Source organism: Cetorhinus maximus, chromosome 22 (genome assembly GCF_964194155.1).
Source record: "Cetorhinus maximus chromosome 22, sCetMax3.hap1.1, whole genome shotgun sequence".
Lineage (NCBI taxonomy): Eukaryota > Metazoa > Chordata > Chondrichthyes > Lamniformes > Cetorhinidae > Cetorhinus > Cetorhinus maximus.
The window spans coordinates 57160987-57185431 of record NC_135900.1 but is presented as its reverse complement, the minus strand read 5'-3'; the positions used below and the strand labels follow the sequence as shown (position 1 = coordinate 57185431).

Genomic DNA, 24445 nt, shown 5'->3' with positions numbered 1-24445 from the left:
TCTTCTCTGTTAATGGAAACATGCCTTCAATGGGTCCTTTACATTTGCAACGGACACCGTGTAAGTCTGATTGGCAACCAATTTCAAAAATTATCTTCCTCACTCATTTCTTCCATAACAGATTCTCTCTCTTCATCATTTTGATCAACACCAGATGAATAAACTTGCACCAGAGAACTTTTCCTCTCTTTACCAAGTCATTTTCTAATTTTCCACAAAATGTTCCAGTCTTCTGCACACATTAATTTCCTTCCTGTTGACATTTCAAAAATTGAACTTTTATTTCCACTCCTTTCACAATTTTATCCAAGTTTTTGTTAACTCTCTCTCTCTTTCCAAATCTTTTCCAAGTTTGTTAAGCTTCTCATTTGGCTCAGCAACTACTCTGGTGAGTTCAGTTGTCTTTGTTTCAGAGTCATCACCCTTATACAAGGTTAACAACTTTACATGGGCATTCAGTTCATTTCAGAATCTTTCTTCCATCGTTATTGACTGCTCTTTTGACTTCCTCAATTCACTCGTTAAATCAAGCTATGACATGGCAGGTGATATGTGCCAGGCGGACCAAATCCACAACAAAAACTTGGCCACGCTCTCACAACGGTTTTGCAATTTGTATTTATTACAGGAAGTTTTGTGCATTGAATTCAGAAGTAGTGAGCCCACTGATACCTTTAATGATTTTAAAAATTAAATTAAAACATTTATTAACAAAAGTAAATAATTCAAACACAGACATAAGATTACAGTTACTTGATATTGTAACAAATCCCAACATTCCTAATTAACCTGACTCATAACTACACACCCCATTTAAGGCAACAGTCGAAATTAGATTTTAAACTTAAATGAGCAATCCAGCAGGGTTACCACAGCACCCACTCAACAGTGGAATTCCAAAGGCTTTTAACACAACTTTAGTTACTGGACACAGCAGACTTCTGAAAAAATGGCTAGGGGCTTTTCCCCAAGGCTGTTTTACATGGTGTACCTTTCAAGATGTTACACAACCACACCCACATAACTTTCCATCCTTCTTTATATATGTTTCTCTCTCTTTAATGTGTAAAATCCCATTGTTCTACATGTCTTCAGCAATTTACTTTTCCCATAATATAAAAATCTTTCATGTTGTCAATATGGCCTCTTTCCTTTTGGGAAAGATACTCATAATAACCTTGCCCTATTTATCTTGTTAGTTGTAAACATCTTACCATCCTTTTGAAAATCAAACAACCCCTTCACTTATCTAAAAATGCAAATTTCATTCACACCTTATCTGTGGAACCTTTATCCTTGCTTGTCTATCTCTATTTCAAAAGTCGGCTTTACACCTAACTCTTGATAATTTCAATCTTGCAGTCTATCTGGCTCTAATTCAATTAAATTAGTCGCACAGACAGAATCATCCACACTCACACTCATAAGCCTACACTAATATTATGAAAAATATTATAGTTTCATGACAATTCTCAATCTGTTTTGTAAAATTTTGCTTATGTGCTTTTAAAGTCTGTATTTGTTCTTCCATACCATATATTTCATTCCTTTGGTTCTCCAAATTGTTTCAGAGTTCAAGAACCTCATTGCTCTTTTCATGACAAAGTTCTAACAGTTAATCAGTTTAGGTTTTTAATTCTGCATTCAACCAACTGTCCTGATTCACCAGCACTTCCTTTTCCTATTCAAAGTGTTTTCATTATACTTCATAGAGATTTCTGATGCTTGAAGTTCATCAAATTTTAACTGAAGATCTATCTTTGTTGAATTTGATTCTACAAGTTTATCATTTAGACATTTCAAATCCTCAGTCAAGTGTTCTATTTCCTGTCACTGATGCTCAATTGTTCTCATCAATTTTCATTTTTCATTGGCAAATTCACCTTGCGCGTGTGAATGTTGGTTCTCCACATTGATCGGGTTTTCCTTCCATTGCTCATTATCAGCAATAAGCTTCTCATTTTTGGCCACAGTAGTTTTTAGGAGTTTGGTAAGATTAGCATGATCAAATGCCTACTACAATACAGTCATCGCCGTGTTACTGTCACTGCTAGCCAAACCATTACCCAGAATAAAATCTACCCCTTCAGTAGGTGACCTAGAAATAATTCACACCCTAACAATTCCGTTTACTAAGTTCACTTCATAAATTGACTTTATATATAGGAACAGGTTTATAAATTCCATGAATATCTCCTATTAATACCTTTTCCTTCATCAAACTATCTGAAGCACAAATTGCATCATCAGCCACCATCAATGACTGATCTGCCCCAGTATCTCTCAAAATTTTAATGTGTTTACTCATTTTGTTGGAGGTGTAAGGGAACATTCCCCCCTATGAAACAAAACACCCGGAACCTCCAGTAGCCTGACTCTCTTTAGCAGTAGTTGAGGAAAACTTCTCTGACTATCCTGAGCCATATCCCCCTTTCTAGTAGGTTCCAAAGGAAAATATTTCACTTGTGCCACCACTACAGTTTAATACCCCTTTCCTTTTCTGGTCCAACCTTTTTCTGAGGATTCCTGAAGCATTCCAACTACTACCACCAGTTTACCATTAAGCTTCCAACAATGGGTGTTGAGATTCCCTGTCTTATAGCAATAAAAGCATACCAGTTTATTTTCACCCCTTTTATTCTCTACACTTGACTGGAACATTTTTCTTGACTGGAACATCTTCTGCCTTCTCCATAAAGCTAGACTCTTTCCTTATCCTCCAGTTTCTCTGTTAATTCCCATATGACCAGTTCCTCACATGTTGTCCATCTGAGACATCATAGGTAAAAACAAAAAGCTAAAAGCTACTGCGGATGCTGGAAATCCAAAACAAAATAAAAACAGAATTACCTGGAAAAACTCAGCAAGTCTGGCAGCATCGGCGGAGAAGAAATCAGTCAACGTTTCGAGCCCTCATGGCCCTTCGGCAGAACTGAAGCATAGTTTCAACAAGGGAGAAATATAAATTGGTTTAAGGTGGGTGGGGGGGAAGAGACACATTGAGGGTGTGGTGTGAGCAGATAATCAAAAGATGTCAGAGACAAAAGGGTCAAAGAGGTGTTGAAGGTGGTGGTCTTTGTCTGAGAAAAGTGCTAATTAAGAATGGAAGACAGGATATTCAAAGTACAGCTCTAGTGGGGGTGGGGTGGAAAGACTAAAGGTTTTAGTTTTAGATTTAAAAATAATGGAAATAGGTGGGGAAAGAAGAATCTATATAAATTATTGAAAAAAAGGGCGGGTGGGGGGGGGAAAGAAACGGGGTGGGGATGGGGGGAGGGGGAGTTTAAGATCTAAAGTTGTTGAATTCAATATTCAGCCCAGAAGGCTGTAAAGTGCCTAGTCGGAAGATGAGGTGCTGTTCCTCCAGTTTGCGTTGGGCTTCACTGGAACAATGCAGCAAGCCAAGGACAGACATGTGGGCAAGAGAACAGGGTGGAGTGTTAAAATGGCAAGTGACAGGGAGGTTTGGGTCTTTCTTGCGGACAGACCGCAGGTGTTCCGCAAAACGGTCGCCCAGTTTGCGTTTGGTCTCTCCAATGTAGAGGAGACCGCATTGGGAGCAACGAATGCAGTAGACTAAGTTAGGGGAAATGCAAGTGAAATGCTGCTTCACTTGAAAGGAGTGTTTGGGCCCTTGGACGGTGAGGAGAGAGGAAGTGAAGGGGCAGGTGTTGCATCTTCTGCGTGGGCATGGGGAGGTGCCATAAGTGGGGGTTGAGGAGTAGGGGGTGATGGAGGAGTGGACCAGGGTGTCCCGGAGGGAACGATCCCTACGGAATGCCGTCAAGGGGGGTGAAGGGAAGATGTGTTTGGTGGTGGCATCATGCTGGAGTTGGCGGAAATGGCGGAGGATGATCCTTTGAATGCGGAGGCTGGTGGGGTGATAAGTGAGGACAAGGGGGACCCTATCATGTTTCTGGGAAGGAGGAGAAGGCGTGAGGGAGGATGCGCGGGATATGGGCCGGACACGGTTGAGGGCCCTGTCAACGACCGTGGATGGAAAACCTCGGTTAAGGAAGAAGGAGGACATGTCAGAGGAGCTGTTTTTGAAGGTAGCGTCATCAGAACAGATGCGACGGAGGCGAAGGAACTGAGAGAATGGGATGGAGTCTTTACAGGAAGCGGGGTGTGAGGAGCTGTAGTCGAGGTAGCTGTGGGAGTCGGTAGGCTTGTAATGGATATTGGTGGACAGTCTATCATCAGAAATTGAGACAGAGAGGTCAAGGAAGGGAAGAGAAGTGTCAGAGATGGACCATGTGAAGATGATGGAGGGGTGGAGATTGGAAGCAAAATTAATAAATTTTTCCAGGTCCCGACGAGAGCATGAAGCAGCACCGAAGTAATCATTGATGTACCGGAGAAAGAGTTGTGGGAGGGGGCCGGAGTAGGACTGGAACAAGGAATGTTCCACATACCCCATAAAGAGACAGGCATAGCTGGGGCCCATGCGGGTACCCATAGCCACACCTTTTATTTGGAGGAAGTGAGAGGAGTTAAAGGAGAAATTGTTCAGTGTGAGAACAAGTTCAGCCAGACGGAGGAGAGTAGTGGCCCAACAATCCCCATCCACCACTACTCTCCTCCGTCTGGCTGAACTTGTTCTCACACTGAACAATTTCTCCTTTAACTCCTCTCACTTCCTCCAAATAAAAGGTGTGGCTATGGGTACCCGCATGGGCCCCAGCTATGCCTGTCTCTTTATGGGGTATGTGGAACATTCCTTGTTCCAGTCCTACTCCGGCCCCCTCCCACAACTCTTTCTCCGGTACATCGATGATTACTTCGGTGCTGCTTCATGCTCTCGTCGGGACCTGGAAAAATTTATTAATTTTGCTTCCAATCTCCACCCCTCCATCATCTTCACATGGTCCATCTCTGACACTTCTCTTCCCTTCCTTGACCTCTCTGTCTCAATTTCTGATGATAGACTGTCCACCAATATCCATTACAAGCCTACCGACTCCCACAGCTACCTCGACTACAGCTCCTCACACCCCGCTTCCTGTAAAGACTCCATCCCATTCTCTCAGTTCCTTCGCCTCCGTCGCATCTGTTCTGATGACGCTACCTTCAAAAACAGCTCCTCTGACATGTCCTCCTTCTTCCTTAACCGAGGTTTTCCATCCACGGTCGTTGACAGGGCCCTCAACCGTGTCCGGCCCATATCCCGCGCATCCTCCCTCACGCCTTCTCCTCCTTCCCAGAAACATGATAGGGTCCCCCTTGTCCTCACTTATCACCCCACCAGCCTCCGCATTCAAAGGATCATCCTCCGCCATTTCCGCCAACTCCAGCATGATGCCACCACCAAACACATCTTCCCTTCACCCCCCTTGACGGCATTCCGTAGGGATCGTTCCCTCCGGGACACCCTGGTCCACTCCTCCATCACCCCCTACTCCTCAACCCCCACTTATGGCACCTCCCCATGCCCACGCAGAAGATGCAACACCTGCCCCTTCACTTCCTCTCTCCTCACCGTCCAAGGGCCCAAACACTCCTTTCAAGTGAAGCAGCATTTCACTTGCATTTCCCCTAACTTAGTCTACTGCATTCGTTGCTCCCAATGCGGTCTCCTCTACATTGGAGAGACCAAACGCAAACTGGGCGACCGTTTTGCGGAACACCTGCGGTCTGTCCGCAAGAAAGACCCAAACCTCCCTGTCACTTGCCATTTTAACACTCCACCCTGTTCTCTTGCCCACATGTCTGTCCTTGGCTTGCTGCATTGTTCCAGTGAAGCCCAACGCAAACTGGAGGAACAGCACCTCATCTTCCGACTAGGCACTTTACAGCCTTCTGGGCTGAATATTGAATTCAACAACTTTAGATCTTAAACTCCCCCTCCCCCCATCCCCACCCCGTTTCTTTCCCCCCCCCACCCGCCCTTTTTTTCAATATATATAGATTCTTCTTTCCCCACCTATTTCCATTATTTTTAAATCTAAAACTAAAACCTTTAGTCTTTCCACCCCACCCCCACTAGAGCTGTACTTTGAATATCCTGTCTTCCATTCTTAATTAGCACTTTTCTCAGACAAAGACCACCACCTTCAACACCTCTTTGACCCTTTTGTCTCTGACATCTTTTGATTATCTGCTCACACCACACCCTCAATGTGTCTCTTCCCCCCACCCACCTTAAACCAATTTATATTTCTCCCTTGTTGAAACTATGCTTCAGTTCTGCCGAAGGGCCATGAGGGCTCGAAACATTGACTGATTTCTTCTCCGCCGATGCTGCCAGACTTGCTGAGTTTTTCCAGGTAATTCTGTTTTTATTTTGTTTGAGACATCATAGGTATCAGCCAAAACTGTCACTTCTCGGATCTTTGGTACGTGATGCTCTTCTAAATAAGTCTTAATGGTTACTGGAATGCTATTACGGATTTCTTCCATAATCATATTTCCCCTTATTCTCAAAACGTTTCTCTAATTTCAGTGATCCCACAGCATTTCTTTTTCCCAGCAAATTCTACAAATGTCTGATTTGGCCCTTTCCTCATGGTCCTAAACTTTAATTGTTGAGTTTCAGGGACAAGCTCCTAAGCATTGAGTATTGCTCTTTTAACCACTTCTAGACTGCAGATTGCTCTTCTGAAAGACTAGTATACACATTCAAAGTTGTACCTGGCAGGACAATTTGTAACATTAAGGTCCAAGCATCTTTTGGCCACTTCAACATCACAGCTATCTTTTCAAATGAGGTGAAATATCTTTCAACTCCATCCTCTGTAAACTTAGGCACTAATCAAAGGTTTTTAGTTAAGTCAAAATTCTCAGTCGAATCAAACTCATCCTTGAACCACTATCTCTGCTTTCTTTCTTTAATCTAAGCTTTCCTTTAGACAACTCATACCGGCTGATTTTGTTCTGCCTTTGAAACTCTTTTTCCCTTTCCTTATCATTCTCCTCCCCTGCTAACTTTTCTCTCTCTGGAGGTCAAGTTCGAGCTTCTTCATTTCCATCTCTTTCAATCTTTTTTTCTTTTTCCTCTTTTTCCAGTTTGAGCTTTTTCATTTACATTTCTTTTCCTAAATCAAGCTGCTTCATTTGCAATTGAATTTTTGCCAACTCTATCTATGAAACACCAATTTCAGGTTTCTCCTCTTTTAATTGTAAATGCTGGGTAATTACTTGAATCATATCATCCTTACAAAATCCTGCTTTTATTTCAACATGCAATTTACCTGCTAACTTTCTTAATGTAGCCTTATTCAAGGAAATCATTTTCTACTCCCAGAAAAGTCTTAGCAATAATCAAAGCCATTGTTGAGTTTCAATCAGTGTAATATACTTCACAGAAAATGCTGCTCCTATACTTCTACTGTACTTGTTTCTTTAAGGATTCACAGATTCCATTGAAATTCAAGGACTTTTGATTCCACAAGAACCCCCACTTTCTTATGATCCCAATTGATGTTAAGACTGGGCAAGTCAGATCCCAAAGTGAAACCTGGCTTCAACCTAACATTTTTTTTTAAAGTTGTGGAGCAAAGTTACTGAACAAATTCACAGGAGTCTGCTGATGAACTTTTAACACACCAAATAAAATATTTATGAAACAAGAAAAATGAACTATATTACACCAGACAAAAAGGCAAAAAAGACAAATACATGCACAGGAAAATGATGCAAATATTCACCATACCTTCACCCCAGCTGTATCTTTACAGATACATACAAATTCAAAAGGATAAAACAATTTACCATATCTATCTTCTACTTTAATATTCAGGGTAAGTATGCGGTACATGTGAGCCAACTGGCAAACTATGGTCAGACACACCACACTCCAAAGTAAATGACAGTTATGACCAAAGCAGATTCTATGGATTTCTCAACAAATCAGTCAAATGCATATCATGCCATGAGCTAAATGGTCTCACTGAAACTCTGTCTTTCTCTCAAGGGTTTCCAATCTCCACATTTGAAGAACTTGCCTTCGAATTCTCTCCAAATGTCACTTCCGCTTGGATGGCTTCAACAAGGATCCACCTCCCTGGTTTCAATCTCGCCTTCTGAGGTTCCTTTCCCCTGGATCATGCTTGACCTTCCAAGCACACTTTCAGATCTTCAGCCGTGCCAAGCAGGACACTACAGTTCCAAAGGGTACCTTTGCCCTTACCAACCTTCGGCTGTCCTCTCAGATCTTCAGGGCTTCCTTCAAGCCCACTTTGCTTGCAGTCTGCTCCCCGCAGCTCTCTCTTTAACTTGGAGTCGGCTTCTCTGCTCCTGTCATTTATCTTGATTCACTGGGATATATCTCTGATCCCTTTCTTTGTCCCTGCCTGGGATTTTCTCCTGAAGCTTCTTTCTGCCCCGCTGCCTGTTTTTGGACATTCTTCTTGGTTTGGGACCTTTTCCCTGCCCCCCTCCTGTGTCCTGCTCTCTGGAATACCTTCAGCACAACGGTGCTCCTGTTTAGGGCGCCTGACCTGCCATTTCATGCCATTTCACTTATTTCTTCTGCGCACATGCACAGGGCTGGTTCCTGGCCTAAAGAATGTGACGCATGTGCGGCCACTTGCTGGCCAACACATGTGTAGTAGTCCCAAGGCCCTCCAGGAACTGTACATCCTGGCCTCTGAACTCCTGATATCTAACTACCGATTAAGTCAAATATCAGAGTTTGTTACAGCATGATAAGTAATGAAAGAGCTGTGAGGTTATTTAAGGGCTTTGCATTGATAAGGAGTATAACTGCAGCAGGTTGCTAGCACCACTTTGCAGCATGTATACTTGAGCCATCTATTGGTATATGGTATTGTTGTGTAGCCGTAACTTGGCGTCTTTTCTTAATATCTGCAATGAACTTCTGCATCAGATTTTAGTATGTACGTAATCTGCAATACCTGCTGTCAGGACTGCTGTCCCCTATGGCAAGTGCTTTGAAGTGTTAAATAGAGTACTCTGCCTCCTACCCATTTTATGCTGCAGAACCTGCACCTCCATGCATCAAGAAAGAGGCTCCTATTTTTCCTTAATTTACCCATTCCAAAGTTCTACTCTTGTTTTCCCATCACAGCATTTGGACCAACACTGAAACATTGGCCCAACTTGTAGCTACTTACCTTTAAGTGGGCATCCCTTTAAATGCCAGCTGCAGTTCTTCAACAGTTGGGATGGTATTGGATAGTACCCCCATTCTCCTTTAGCTAGCTGCCTGCAGGAGGTCCAAACTAGATCAGAAACCCACTCTGCATAGCTAATTGGCCCCAAACCAAAACCTTGGTGAAGGTAGACATTCCTATTTCATATAAGCACAAAGCTTGCAATCAGTAGTTTCACACTCCATACTGTGGGACCAGAAAGTACAGCTCACAGTGTAATTACACTGTTAATGGGAAGTTATCATGATATAATGTTACAATCTGGCTTTGGTTTGACATTCATTGTGACTCCAGCTCGCTTTCCTAATACTGGTATGAATGTGGCTAGACAGTTTATGTTTTAATCCCTCCCTCTGCTCACTCCACACCTCGCTTTTTTTTTGTTCACTCGGTTTCAGCTCCGCTACTGTTCACGTCTCAAATCGTTGGGTGGACTTATCAGTTTGGACAGAATAACTTGGCAGAAGAAAACAGACAAAGAATTAGAATCACTCTTAACAGTTAGTGGGGGAGAAAAGCAGAAGAGTAGAAGATCTAAACTACTAGAAAGGTAGCCTTTCAAAAAGCAACCAGCAATATCTGTCACAGAGGTCTTTGAGACATTGATACTTTGCAGAGAAAGCTTAACTAATGTAAAATCTCCCTTCACCCTCTCCCCATGCTGCTGTCCATGCCTTGTTACACATAAGATTCTGTGCATGTTGATTCCATTTGGTGAAAACATTTGCACTGATTGTTCCCATGGACATTCGCACATTAACGCATGAAAAATAAAATGATAGATTTGAGTTCAAAGTTCAAGTTGTTTGTGATTTTTTTAATAAGTGCTAACTCAGTGCGAGAAAGCAATTTGTTTCCACTTCATTTTACTGTAGTACAAAAGGTGACCTGTGCAGTCTGATGAGCTGAGCTATGAAGTTTAATGGTGCTAATAATGAAAAAAATGTTTGCTTCCTTTCCTGGTACCTCAGCACCTTCTGACAAACCAGAGAATTTGACAGTTTTTCAAGATGTGCAGTAATAAGGAATGTATCTCTTAGCCATTCATTATAAATAATTACCCTTTGCAAATTGCAATGTAGAAGAAATTGTTTTAAAGAACTGCAATTCTAATTGGTAAATGTCTGCAGCTGCTGCAGTGAATCCATCCAAGTTTGTGTATGTTCTTGTAATAATTAATTACTGTCTCAAGACTGCAGACTGCATGAGAAAATCTATTCTCAAGGTGTGAAATGCCCATATGTCTCCTTGCCTGCGACAGGTAGATGAGCAGAGAGGAAAGGAAAATAGGTTCCTTTATTTATGCATTTATTAAAAAGAGAGACAGCAAGTCTGTCAATCAATTTGGGATGGAATTTAGCAAATGAATGTAAAAGTGTCTGACTTTAGCCCACTTTAAAAAGTTTGAAAGTGGCCCAGTTTTGGGTGGCTGGGATTAACGGAGGCCATAAAACAGTTGCTATTTGATATGTCACTTCTTCAAAGAAATCCAGCAGGTTGGCCAGGTAGAATCCACATCCCTTCCAAGTCACACACCACCCTAATTTGAAAATATATCACCGTTCCTTCATGGTTATGGAGTCAAATTCCTGGAACTCCCTCCCTAACAGCACTGTGGGTGTGCCTTCACCACCTGCACTGCTGCGGTTCAAGGAGTGACTCACCACTGCCTTTTCAAGAGCAAACGCTGACTTTGCGAGCGATGCCCATATTCCATGGATGAATAAAAAATAGATTGATAATTAATTGTTACTGTATAGGTTATTTTCTATAAGAAATTGGGGTCTTTAATAAGTGGGTATTTTCTGAATTTTATGGGATTAGCTAAACATCATTGATTCTCTCTCTGGAAAGAAGATTTCTAAACATTTTTTTACCATGCTGACATGCTACCATGTTGACATTCCTAAGCTGGTAGGGTGGCGCCATGTGTACCTCCTTATCTATGTAAGTGTTTAGAAAGGGCCAGGCTCTGACCCTCAGCAAGGTGTCAACTAAAAGACTGACCTCGAGCAGGGCAACGCACAAGGTGGGGTGGTAACCACCCTGAAAGTGAGGAGTGCCTGTCCTGTATCCATTGGTCAGAATAGTTAGATTGACACCGGGTAAGCCACCAGCCCTCCAAAAAGGGTATATATATTAGTGTTATACTGGTGGTAGGGGGCTGAGGTGCCAGTGCTTGTTGGGCAGCTACCTTCTTCAGATGGAAGATGGACCAGAGGAGGAGGAGGAAGGTCAAGAGATTGAGGGAAGAGTTTCCTAACACTTCGACTAGAGAGCGGAATGCTGTTATCAGAAGCTATTACGGGTCATATATTTTTCATGTCTAATTAGTTTATATATCCTATCTAAACTGTTGTTTTTAATAAACTTCACAAACCATCTTAAAATTACTAATGATTAGTCGACTGCCTATATAGGTATCTGTGGTGCCCGAACCCCAGGAAATCTTAAACTTCAAGTTTCCACCTGATAATTGATTCAATTGCTTTACCCAGGATTGATGTAAGACCATTGGAGTTGTATGTATCTGAATTGATTTGTCACCCATTTTGAGTATAGCTGCCAGGTTGGCTAATACTCCATCATAATGATTATGCTTGCCTCAGTCTCTCTCAGAAGTCTGGGTTCAGTGCCCTCTATCCATTGGTGACTTATTAGTTTTGAGCTCCTCAGCTGCCTAGGAGTCCCATCTCATTGCCCATATTCCACAAATGAATTTTAAAAAACGATTGATAATTATTACTGTATAGATTACTTTCTGTAAGAAATTGGGGCCTTTAATAAGTGGGTATTTTCTGCATTTTATGGGATTAGCTAAACAGCTTTGATTCCCTCTCTGGAAAGAGGATTTCTAAATACTTTTTGACTTCTAAACTGTCTTAGTTCAAGCTACCATGTTGACATTCCTTTGCTTAGATTAGCTTTCTTTGGGAAGGACTTGTTGCTTGAAATATTTGGAAGAAATACTTGGAAGTAATCATTCAGCACATTTACCATCCTGTGCTGGTCTTCTGTTTTTTGTGTCCATTTGGATCTTATATGCTTCTCTCATCCTCTCTGACTGGTTTCTTACAGTTATTGTGCACAAGAATTTCTTAGTGTCTTGCATTTTTTTTTCTAGGTCTTCCTTTGCTTCTCTGAACACCCATGTAACACATTTCTCCATCTTCTTGTATTCATCCCAGTGCCCAATTACAATGCTGGGTTTTGAAGATGTAACGTTTCTCTTAATTTTGCTTTTGCTTTTATTTGTTGTTTGGATTGGTCAAATGCCTATTCAATCTGAGCCTGTTGATTGTGGAATGTACTTTTCCTACCAGCTGAATGTTATGCCCTGAAAATCATCAAGGATGTGATCTCAACATAACTACTCTAATTGTGCCCACTAGTGCACTCCAACACTGAACCCACCAGAGTTTGCAGGGGCCATGGGATTAGTTGGGGCAGGCAGGCACAAGTGCTATTGTGGGTGTATCTCTGTCACTCACCTGTCTCATGCAGTTCAGATAATATGGCGCCCACTCACTATTTAGTAGGGAAAGGATGCTCAGTCCATCCGTCCCACCTCCACAGATCTCAGCCATGTAAGCTTCAGTGGCAGTGCCATGTAGTAACTTACTCTTTGTAATAGCCATCAGGAACTGCTGGATTTCATGGCTAAGGATCCACAGACTACCTCTGTGTGCACTAGGCTGTCCAACAAATTAACTATATAAATGGGTATAATTCTGTGATCCAGTACTTCTGGCTTGGAGCTGTACTCCTGCAGAGTGCAGTGAGCACAATTGTTTTTAAATTACATTTAAAAAGTGGCTTGTTGGCTTTGAAGTAGTTTGGGGCATCCTAAGGGTGTGATAAGGCAGCATGTATTAGTGAGTTCTTTGAACACAGGAAACAATTGGAAAAGGAACAGTCATTAAGCATTCATGTTCCAATACCTAGAAGTTTCTTTCATTCCATTCAGTGTTAATTTTTTTGTAAATTTGTGAGACATACAAGAATTCCTTAAGGCATCAGTTAAAGAAAGCTATTCATATTGACATGGTTCTTTCATTTTCACTCAAAGAAAGACCTTTCCCTCCAGCTGCTAACACGAGTGATAAAAGTTGCTGTAAAGTTTTACTCTCGCACTGACTATTTCGCTCATATTCAACACAGCAATGTGTGCCCAAGTAGCTGAGGCACAGAGAGTAATAGGAAACTTTAGTTCTAATATTTAGAACTTATCTAAATATTAATGACTTGAGCAGTGAGGTAGAGTAATCCTGCATAAAAAATTCTAACAATTTTCCTGTTCAGTGCAGTTCTGCATTGGCTACATAAGGGCAAATCCCTTGAGGGGCAGCGCTCACAGGGGAGCAACTGTTGGGGGATCGGTTATACATTGCCTCTGAGTTTCCATCCATTCTTTTAAACGGATGGAAAATCGGAGACCGCAAGGCCAGGAGTTCCCAAATAGCACTTCCTTCAAGAATTGCACTGTGCTGCTGCGCCCAATTGGAGAGTCAGCCATACAATCTTATGATTGCATTTTTCTGTCATAGGTTCTGCCAAGCATTACTGTGGTGTAGGGTGCTCCTACTCTCTGAACCGACACATTTGGATCCTTAGGGACACCACTTAGCAATATTCCCTTGCCATAGTTGACCATTCTTTAATTTTCAACAAGGGCATCAGGTAAAGCATCTTGAAGCAGCAGACCATGCATTACAAAGAGCAAGAAAACACATCTGAATGTTATTATGTCATCTTTTTTTGCCTGTTAAGTTGGTGTGGTGATCATAGAGAAACCCATGGTCTGGACCTTCTCACATGGATGATAGAAACTGAACAGAGTAGAGTTTTCCCCAAGCAGAGAAAAAGTAGGGGAATGAGGAACATAAATACAGGTCTAACAAGATAAATCCCATTGATGAGAAATTTCTTTTTATCTATTTCATTCTAGCAACCGGGAATGGACCTAGCAGACACCTACATCACTTTTGTACGGCAGAATCAGGACATACTTCGGGACAAGGTCAATGAGGAAATGTATATAGAAAATTTGTTTGATGTAAGTATCTACCCTTGCAAGGCACGCTGAGAAAGGGCACAAGAAATATTTTCTTGAGAGGGATAAGTGGCATTTGGAGACCCGGTGTCCTGCATGGTGTTAAATGTTGACCTAGATTTCCGTACTGACCCCCTTCTGTTATATGTGTGGGGATGCTTTCCAGTGACCGGCTTCCAAAACTGAGACTGTGTTACATGAGTTAATGTTTTGGTTTTTGTATTTTTTTTCATGGTGGTTGTCTGCAGATAGTCAGGAGCAAACTTTTGTGTAGCCCTCCTCACAAGACACTACAGCACTGTACAAGACATTACAGCACTGTACAATTTCCAGCTTATTGTAGATGTAATATGGATACCAAAACTGGTGTTTAATTGGTGGAGAGTGACCCTGTGGTATATTGAGTGTAGGAACTAGATTGTCCACAATGTCTTAAAATAATTTATCCTAGTCAGTGGTGTTAAGTGAGTAGCTCACCTCTTTCATATCATCTTTTTTTCATACTCATTTCCTTCACATTAATCTTGCCAAGTCTCACACTGGCATATTAGTCTAATGGATTTTGCTGTTAAGGAGATTAAATGGATCCCCCTTTCAAAGCTATGGCTCAATATTAGAAAGGTAACTTTCCTGGCTCCATTATTAGAGAGAGAAAACACATGTCCATCAATTGACATCAATTTATTGTTTGGTCTCGGTAACAACTGCATGGATCATATCGCTCAGTTACTGGATAGGTTCGGATAAAGGAGACATAAGCCCATGTAAATTCATTCTTTCATTATACCAACTCTATCATCTTACCTGTTACAGCATCTAGCTGTTCCTATTGTCCTGTGGGAAGCCAGCAGGAAAAGCATGCTTTCCACGACCTTTGCATTTTATTCAGCACCTTCAGAAGTCATAGGAGAGATGATACATTAGCTGATATATTTTATGAAACACATTGATGCTGTAGTCTTGTGCAGTCCATGGTAAGTTCAAAGTAAATATTGGATTCGGTAAGACTAGCTGTCAATTTTCTACTGGAATTTCCTAGTCAGGGAAATTCCCAGGCCTTAGGGAATCCAGGAGATCTACTTTGAGATTATCGGAGACTGCATTACACCTGCATTTCAGGAGGTAGCCGCAATTAACCCAGTTTAAGAGAAGCATTCCATCTTTACAACCTGGATTGGATTTGTGCAGTGCAGATCATTTATCAACCATCTCCCTCATCTTGCTACCTGTTTTGAATATAGCCTTAACATATCATGGAAAATTATCTGAATACAGACCCTTTGAACAGCACATCATGTCATCTCACTGTGCCATTGTCCACTTTCTGATATGTGCACTGTCCCATGCGATTTCACCAATGTGGATTTCCTTCCAGCATTGACATTTGACCACTTCAACTGTAAAACAGATATTTCCATGACTGAATGGTTTTCAACAGGCAGGAGCAACATTTATTAACTTAGTTGTATGTTTCCAGTAATTTCAGTGAAAATGTATATTTTTATTTTGCTCATTTCTAAATCTTGGCTTTAAACGTTAACTAAATTTGCCTTTTCCTGACCTGAACAAGTTCATTACTTTGTATCATTTACATCTCATTAAAAGTTCCAGAAGTTCAGCAAAGCATTTCTGCAAAACTTCAAGAGGATCATTTTAGTTTTGTGTGATATTGTAATCTGGATACTAATGAATCAGCCCATTTTACATCTCTCACTCTTCATTTACATTGATTTTAATGGAAATTGTCCCACATAAGTTCCAAGAATCTAATAACTGAAGCAATATTATCCAGTAGAACACATAGTATTCTAATTATTATACTTCAACAGCGTTTCATTGTTTGGAAGAAACATGGAATATCAGACTTTCCTGTATCCCTTTTCGACTCAGTAACAGCTGAAGATAATTTTTCATAAACGCACATATATTGTGCCTCTTGAAAGACTGCTATTTTAGGGAATGAACAGCAATAACTTCAAAGAGGCAATTAATTTCTACCAGGCTGTTCTCTGAGTTGCAGACCTTAATGGTGTCCCTCTATAACTCCAGGTATTGAGAGTTCTCACTGGTCAACTCCTCAATTCTGACCTATGTTGGTTTTAGAGTTCTATCTGACTTTGGAAATCACTTTTATTGATCTTTCCTAACCCTCATAGGGCAACAGTGGAGTGGTGCTGTGTTGTGTTTGTAGAGTATTCCAGTTTTAGAGTAAAGGTTTAACATCAGGAGCACCTGATACTGATGTGACTACTGATGTAACTATGATGCAACATCATATGATTGAGTAGCTGAGATCTGGTGGGAAGCAGAAGTACAACCATATGTAGACTGAGATGTATATCTGTAAATAAACAAATGTTTTTTACAAATAGCAATCTATGGTAGCATTCTTAGAGTAACAGGCATATCCTAACGAAACACCATCTAGACCCCGAACTCAAGACAAAACATGGTGGCAGCGGACAGAATGTAAAGGACCCAGGAAAACTCCAAGTGAAGACTGTAGACCTGAAAGACGTACTAATCCCTTGGAAAAAGAGAATGGAGCATTGTGGGTGCAGGGGTTACAGGCTGGCACACAGGCCAGAATCCAGACAGCAGTGAGTACTGATCACAATCTACAAGCCAAACTACTGAAGCAGCAAAAGATCCAGAACATGGGACAAGCATGGAGTTTACACTGTCACTTCCAGAACCTTTCCGAAGTGCTGAAGGCTCACAACAGGTTCAATACTGGGACAGTTGGAGGAGGAAATTCTTCAGATACAGAACAGCTTCAGGTTTGCATAAGAAGGAACAAAAAGATCAGACCAATACTTTATGCAGTAGGGGCTATTGCAGACAACATAATAGCGACACAGGGAGTCGATGAGGCTTGAAGCTCATACGATGAAGCCCTGCAGGCATTTGATACTTACTTCAGTGTTCAAAGAAATTTGACCGTTGGAATAGGCAAAATTTAATAACAGGAAACAAAAACTGGGTGAATACATGGATTAATTTATAAATGACCTATACAGATTTGTGGAGAATTGTGACTACGGGATCCTCAGAGATGAGTTAATATGCAATCGTATAGTAGTTGGGATCTTAGATGAAACCCTATCAGATCTCTTGCAAATGAGGGAACATTTAAATCTCACAAAGGCAGTACAGTAATGCAACAGACCAAGCATAGGAAGCAAAACAGAGCAATTGCTCATGGTGAAAGTATTGTCCCTTGGATAAAAAATGAATGAGGACATTCAATATGTCAGACAAAAGAGAGAGAGCACAGTGAAGCAAACGCTGGCAAAATTGGGGGAAAGCGCGGGAATGACGGTTTGTCATCTTAAAATGCTCTTGGTGTGGCAGGAAAACCCTAAACAAGTGGGAAGAATGCCCAGCAGGGGGAGCAGAGTGCCACAACTGTGGAAGGTTAGGACACTTTAATAATGTCTGCCAATCTAAAATACAAGTAGCTCCCAGGAAGAAAAAAATAACAAGACCAAGTCAAATTTATGAAGTGGAAGAGCAACTGAGAAAACAAATAACTTTTCTAGGAGAAGTTAACGTAACAGAAAATAATTATTGGAGCATTAAATTCGAAGTTGATTGTCATCCCACAGAATTCAAGCTAGGGGTTTCAGTATGATCTGCTGAAGTAAAGTGGCTTAAAAATATCATGTTACAGGCATTCTCCATCTAATTGCAAGGTCAAGGAGGAACTAAACAAAGTAATTGGCCAACACTTGGTGAGATTAAGCTACAAGGATAAATAAATCTTTGAACCCCAATATGTTACACAGACTGGGAGTCATCATTATTGAGCAGAAACGCATGCTTGCAGTTGAGTCTGATTTACAAGATTGATGACATTTGCTGATGATCAGTCCAATGATGAATTCAGAAACAAATTTCCATCCCTATTTTCAGGCTTAGAAAAGCTGAAGGCAAAATATTATGTAACCCTAAGGGCGGTTACTAAGCCTATATGACTCTACACAGCAAGGAAGGTCCCTCACCCACTCATAGACAAAATCTAGACCAAGATTGGACACATGTTACAACAAGGGGTCATCTCTCCAGTAATCATACCGACAAAGTGGTGTTCTGGAATAGTCACAGTACAAAGCCTAATAGTTCAATTAGAATCTGCATGGACTTGGCTCAATTAAGCAAGTCAGTAGACTGCAGGATCTACTTGATGGCATCAGTGGATGAAAGTCTTGCCAAATTAACAGAAAGCACACTCTTCACAAAATTGGATGCTAACAGTGGCTTTTGGCAGTTCCCTCTGGACAAAGAATCCAGATTGCTAGCTAATTTTATCACCCCATTTGGTCATTATTGTTTTAACAGGTTACCATTCGGAATTGCTTCTACACCTGAGATATTCCAAAGAATGGTGTCTCAGGCCCTGGAAGGGATAATATACCATATGGATATATCATACAAGGTTCATCAAGGGAAGAATGTGACAGTCAAATGAGAACAGTCCTCAAAGCTCTACAAGAAGCAGCTTTGACGTTAAATGACAAATGTGAATTTGAAAAGCCTATGATAAATTTTTTGGGGCACACTGTGCAAGCTTCAGGAATTACTGCCAATCCACAGAAAACCAAGGTCATTAGAGAATTCCCACAGCTTAAAACATCAGAGAATTACAAAGATTTCTTGGGATGGCCAACCAAGTAGGCAAGTTCCTACCAAACCTGGCAGAAATCAATGAGCCATTACAACAGCAGTTAAGACAAAGTCAACAGTGGTGCTGGAACTTGCACTAGCAAGTGCTTTTGACAAAATCAAAACTCTCCTAATTTCACCAGAAATTCTAGCAGACTGTGATCCAGAGTTGCCAACAATTGTAGCAGCAGACACATCATCCACAGGCTTGGATGCGGTGCTGTTTCAAGTTCAAAAAGATAAACAAAGAAGACCAGTTTATTATGCCTTAATATATGTCATACACACAGAGAAAAGGTATGCAACAGTTGAGAAAGAAGCATTAGCATCCACATAGGCCTGCGAGAAGTTCTCTGATTATGCCATGGGATTAAGGTTTAAAATTGAAACCAACCACAAACCTTTGGTTACCCTTCTTAACCTAAAGGAAATTGCAAAAATGCAGTCTAGAATTCAGTGTTTTAGACTGAGACTCGTGTGATATGATTCAGTTACTGAGTACGTTTAAGAGAAGTACCAGATAATAGCAGAAGCATTATCATGAATACCAGTGGAAGGAGTCCAACTGGAAGATTTAAATTTTACTGAGGAAGTGGAAGCACACACTTCACTCATTGTTTACATTACGCTTACCAGCCATGGAAGAGATTACAAGAAATTAAGCAAACACAACAGCAGGATGACAAATGCATCCAAATAAAAGAGTATTGCCAGAATGGATGGCCCTTTTATGGTCCTAACAGCCCAGTACTTCACCAATACTTCAAACATCTCAAAATCAATTATTTCTTAGTTTTTAACGACGGACTAGTCAACTCTAAAACACTTCAACTTGACATTTTCCAAAAAATCCATCAAGGTCACTTTGAAATAGCGAAATGCTGAGCAAGAACCCAGCATTCAGTCTGGTCACCAGGCATCAGACACTCTATTAGCCAACAGCAGAGCAAACCACTGGCAACCCTCCACGTTTCCTTCGAGGCCAGGGCAGCGCCTGGGAATGGATTTATTTGAGTTTAGAGGCAAAGCTTCATCATCGTCATTGGTTACTACTCCAGATGGTTTGAAGTGAGTCGACTGCACAGAATCACGGTGGAGGCAGTCATTACATCGCTAAGAAGATACTTCATAATACCTGGCATTCTGGATGTTGTGGTGTCAGTTAATGGTCCTCAGTTTGCTGATGAGCTGTTCCATAACTTCTTGCAGGAATATGGTTTCATGAATGTGATTAGTTCATCTAGATATCCTCCGTCGAATGGATAAGCAGAAGAAGTTCAAACAATCAAGGAACTACAGAAGCTCACTGCTAAAAAATGGGTTCTCACCATCAGAACTAATGACGGGAAGATGGCTGCAAATACAACATCCAGCCCTACAACAAACGCTACAACCTAACAATATTTCAGATAATCCTAAGAAATTTAGGAAGCGCGAGGAGCATCAAAGAGACAATCAAGCTCGTAATTTCAACTTCAGGCACAGAGTATGAGAGTTGGAAGTGCTGCAGCCCAGCGCGAAAGTGTGAATACGAGATCAACAGAAAGAAAGAATCGTAATAGAAAGAGCTCCACAACCGAGATCTTATAGAATTGAGATGGGCCAGGGAAAAATCAGAAGGAACTGAAGAGCCTTAATATAATTGGGAAGAAAACCAATGGAATGTTGACATACTATTTAGATTTGGATGGAGACAAGGAACCGGAAAAAAGTAGAAACTTAGGTGGTAGGCACTCCTATCGAAGGAAGAGAGAATCCAGTTCATCCTCAACCTCAAAATAAAATCAGGACCAGATCAGGGAGATTGGTCAGGGCACCACAGAGACTAACCCTATTAAGTCTGAGGCTTTGTGGGGAGATGTAGAAGTGTGTATATACTTGGGGGAGATGCAGAGTGAAGGGTTAACAACAAGAGCACCTGATACTGATGTAACTACTGTTGTAACTATGATACAATGTTACATGATTAAGTAACTGCGATCTGATGGGAAGCAGAAGCACAACCTCTTGTAGAGTACTGAGATGTACAGACTGAGATCTGTAAATAAACAAGAATGGCTTTTACGAATAACATGGTGACATTCTTAGAGCAACAGACAAACCCTAAAGAAACTCCATCTAGACCCTGAACTCAAGACGAAACACCAGTAATTCTGCCAGATGCTATGGAAGGATAAAAACAAAAAACTACTGCGGATGCTGGAAATCCAAAACAAAAACAGAATTACCTGGAAATTACCTGTTCTGCAAAGCGGTCGCCCAGTTTACGTTTGGTCTTTCCAAATGTAGAGGAGACCACTACATTGATCTCCTCTACATTGGAGACACCAAACGTAAACTGGGCGACCGCTTTGCAGAACACCTGCGGTCTGTCCGCAAGAAAGACCCAAACCTCCCTGTCGCTTGCCATTTTAACACTCCACCCTGCTCTCTTGCCCACATGTCTGTCCTTGGCTTGCTGCATTGTTCCAGTGAAGCCCAACGCAAACTGGAGGAACAGCACCTCATCTTCCAACTAGGCATTTTACAGCCTTCCGGACTGAATATTGAATTCAACAACTTTAGATCTTGAACTCCCTCCTCCATCCCCACCCCCTTTCCGTTTCTTCCCCCTCCCTTTTGTTTTTTCCAATAATTTATATAGATTTTTCTTTTCCCACCTATTTCCATTATTTTTAAATCTATACCTGTAATGCCCTGTCAGTCTTTCCACCCACCCCCACTAGAGCTGTACCTTGAGTGTCCTGCCATCCATTCTTAATTAGCACACTCTCTTAGATAATATCACCACCTTTAACATCTCTTTGTTCCTTTGTCTGTGACATCTTTTGATTATCTGCTCCTATCACTGTTTGCTTGTCCCTACAACCACCCCCACACCCTCAACTTCTCTCCCCCCACCCCCACCTTAAACCAGCATATATTTCACCCCTCTCCTAATTTTACTCAGTTCTGTTGAAGGGTCATGAGGACTCGAAACGTCAACTCTTTTCTTCTCCGCCGATGCTGCCAGACCTGCTGAGTTTTTCCAGGTAATTCTGTTTTTGCTATGGAAGGATATCCTGTTAAGGTAGAAGAGCTAAATTAAAGCATTTTACCATGAGAATTTAGCAAATTTGCTCATTAGAGCAAGATCTGTGTATTTATTTGCAACTCTATTCACCATAAGGAGCGTTTTAACATACGCAGTTCTGAATTTTTCAGATCGGGACTGAGAAGGATTGCACAGTATCTCAGCCTTTAGGAAGGCTCATAAATACAATATTATCCCTGTCTGGTGCTCCTTCCAATATCACTGATGTAAAACCCAGGATCGCAATAGGCAACCTTCTGAGCTGCTTCTTTGCCTCAAAAAGTACCTCTTTCTTCCAACTTACTTGTTGGTAATGGTGAATTTAATCCAGTGATTTCAGAACTGGTTGCTTTTAATATTCCTTCCATCATAGATCGTATTTAGCAAAGCAAGACAGCATTTTCAGAATAAGACTGTTTAAAAGGGATTGGTTTGTTCAAAGAGCTATAGAGAAGTCTGTAAAAGCTTTGTCACGAGGCACTATGCAATTTTTAAAAATTCATAAAGGGAGTGTCTGTGTTATGCAGATTTTTAAACCTCATTTATGAAGGAAGTTGCTTGTCATGAACATATACAGGTTCAAAATAGACCAAGTTTAAAGAGAAACACTTCAGTTGCAGTAAAAATGAAAAGATTTGAGGCAAGAGTTGGTGACAACATTGTTTACTCACATCTTTTTGCCCTCCGATTGAAACTCTCTCACTGTACATAGGCACAAGACAGTTTTAAGCAGCAAAGAAGAAAGGATGCTCCACAATCCTCAGCTGCTTCAGGGAATATTTATTTAGCGTTAAAGCTGGTTGGTTGAGAATGGAAGCTGTGATTGCTCTTCTGTTGAGTTTATGTATTGTCATTAAAGGTAAGGTTTATATTATCACACAGCAGTCAAATAAAATCTGAGTGACTGTTGCACTGAGTGCGCACACATATAAAATGGTAGGCATTCCAGTGCACATTCAATGAAACATCAGGTTACGTAGCTTTATCTGTCCTAAGCAACAACTTTCAGCCACTCTCGTGCATGGTATATGGAGGAGGCCATTACTTAAAGAATGAGTATTATAGCAATGTTGGTCCAATATGCATTGCATCAATAAAAATTGCACAACTTTGCAGAATTTTCATGTCTTTAGAGAGTTGATATTAGTCACATTAGAATACAGCTCTGTTTGTTGTAACAATTACTTTCCTCCACTGCCAATTGAACCGATAGGTTAAGTTTTCTTCTTGATTTTCTGGTTATTGGAATTGGTAACCTAGAAATGGGAAAGGGTGAAAATCAGATGCACTGACCTCCACTACTGATTTTCCAATCTAGAATCTTGGAGCAGAAACACCAAATTATCCTAACATATTCATGGGTATACTGTTGCTGCTTTCTCACTTCCCTTCCTTTTCAGAAGAACAGTTGCTCTCTGTCATTTCACTTGGAGGATCATTATAAGTTTCAGCTGGTTATATCAGCACAGGGGGCACCAGAACCCAGATGCTCTCACCTGACATCCAACACCTACATTTCACTGGAAGTCACTGAATGGTGACTAGTTCTTCAGCCCTCTTAGATTTCATAAACTCTTTTAACCTTTTGAACAAGTGCTTTCTGCTTCTTTCCAAGCATTAATTGAATGTACTCAATGCAAAGCCATCAACCAATTCAGGCATCAGCAGGAAGCCTAAAGCATTTTCCCCTCCTTAACGCAGAGCCACTGAGGCCAATGCAAGCTGCTCTGTCTGAGGTTAGCTTGTGTATCCTGAGAGTCAAACCTACCTACCTTCCAGTCTCAGTGTGTGGCTCGGATACTCACTTGCCAAATTCACTGGCCATAGAAGGAGATTCAGGTGGCTATTATATTACTTTCATGGAAGATCTGTGGGACTGTGTGGATTAATAGATTCCTCTTGCACCTGGATTTAAATCTATTCCAGAATAATGGTATGAGTGTCTTCTCTCTCTAACTGCTGATGGTGTCCTACACCAACCCTTCCTGATAGCTTGGTGAGTTTATCCAGTGAGCAGCTGACCATACCGGCCAAGGTGGTTACAGGTAATAGCTGTTACTTCACAAATGACCAGTGTCCCAGTGAGGGGTATGTGTCTCTCAGGAGAGCAAAGGAGATAATAGCTGAGGAAAAGAAAACTCCTCATCCCTGCAGGAAATTTGTTTAGGTGCACCCCACTCACAGCATAAACTCTCCCCAATTGTGAACAAATTGGAATCTCGCTCGAGGGTAATGGTGGCTGATGGAGAAAGCTGCTGTGATGCTGTTGAGGAACCTCTTCTGAAGTTGAGGCTCAAATATGTTACTGGGGCAATGTAACTGGGCATTCCCTAAGTAGCTGACCAGCGACCATGTTATAGCTGGTCTGGAAGTCTTCACACTATGAGCAAAGATTAAATAAATGTCCCAGTTGCAGGCACTTTTTTGATGAGACAAATGTATCCTTTGATGACTGGAAGCTTCTGCTTTCATAAGATTTGTGATACGGGTTAAATGATGTGTGCTTAAATAATTGTTTCAAGTGCAACATTGAATCCATTA

General features: G+C 41.2%; 1 protein-coding gene across 3 annotated transcripts in view; it reads left to right on the top strand.

Moving 5' to 3' along the window:
- cadps2 (Ca++-dependent secretion activator 2) overlaps window positions 1-24445 on the top strand; it is a 782646-nt gene that overhangs the window by 725676 nt on the left and 32525 nt on the right. For all 3 annotated transcript variants that reach the window (XM_078568371.1, XM_078568372.1, XM_078568373.1), the window contains one exon: window positions 14062-14169. In XM_078568371.1, the coding sequence (XP_078424497.1) occupies window positions 14062-14169 (108 nt within the window). The remainder of the gene's footprint in view (window positions 1-14061; window positions 14170-24445) is intronic.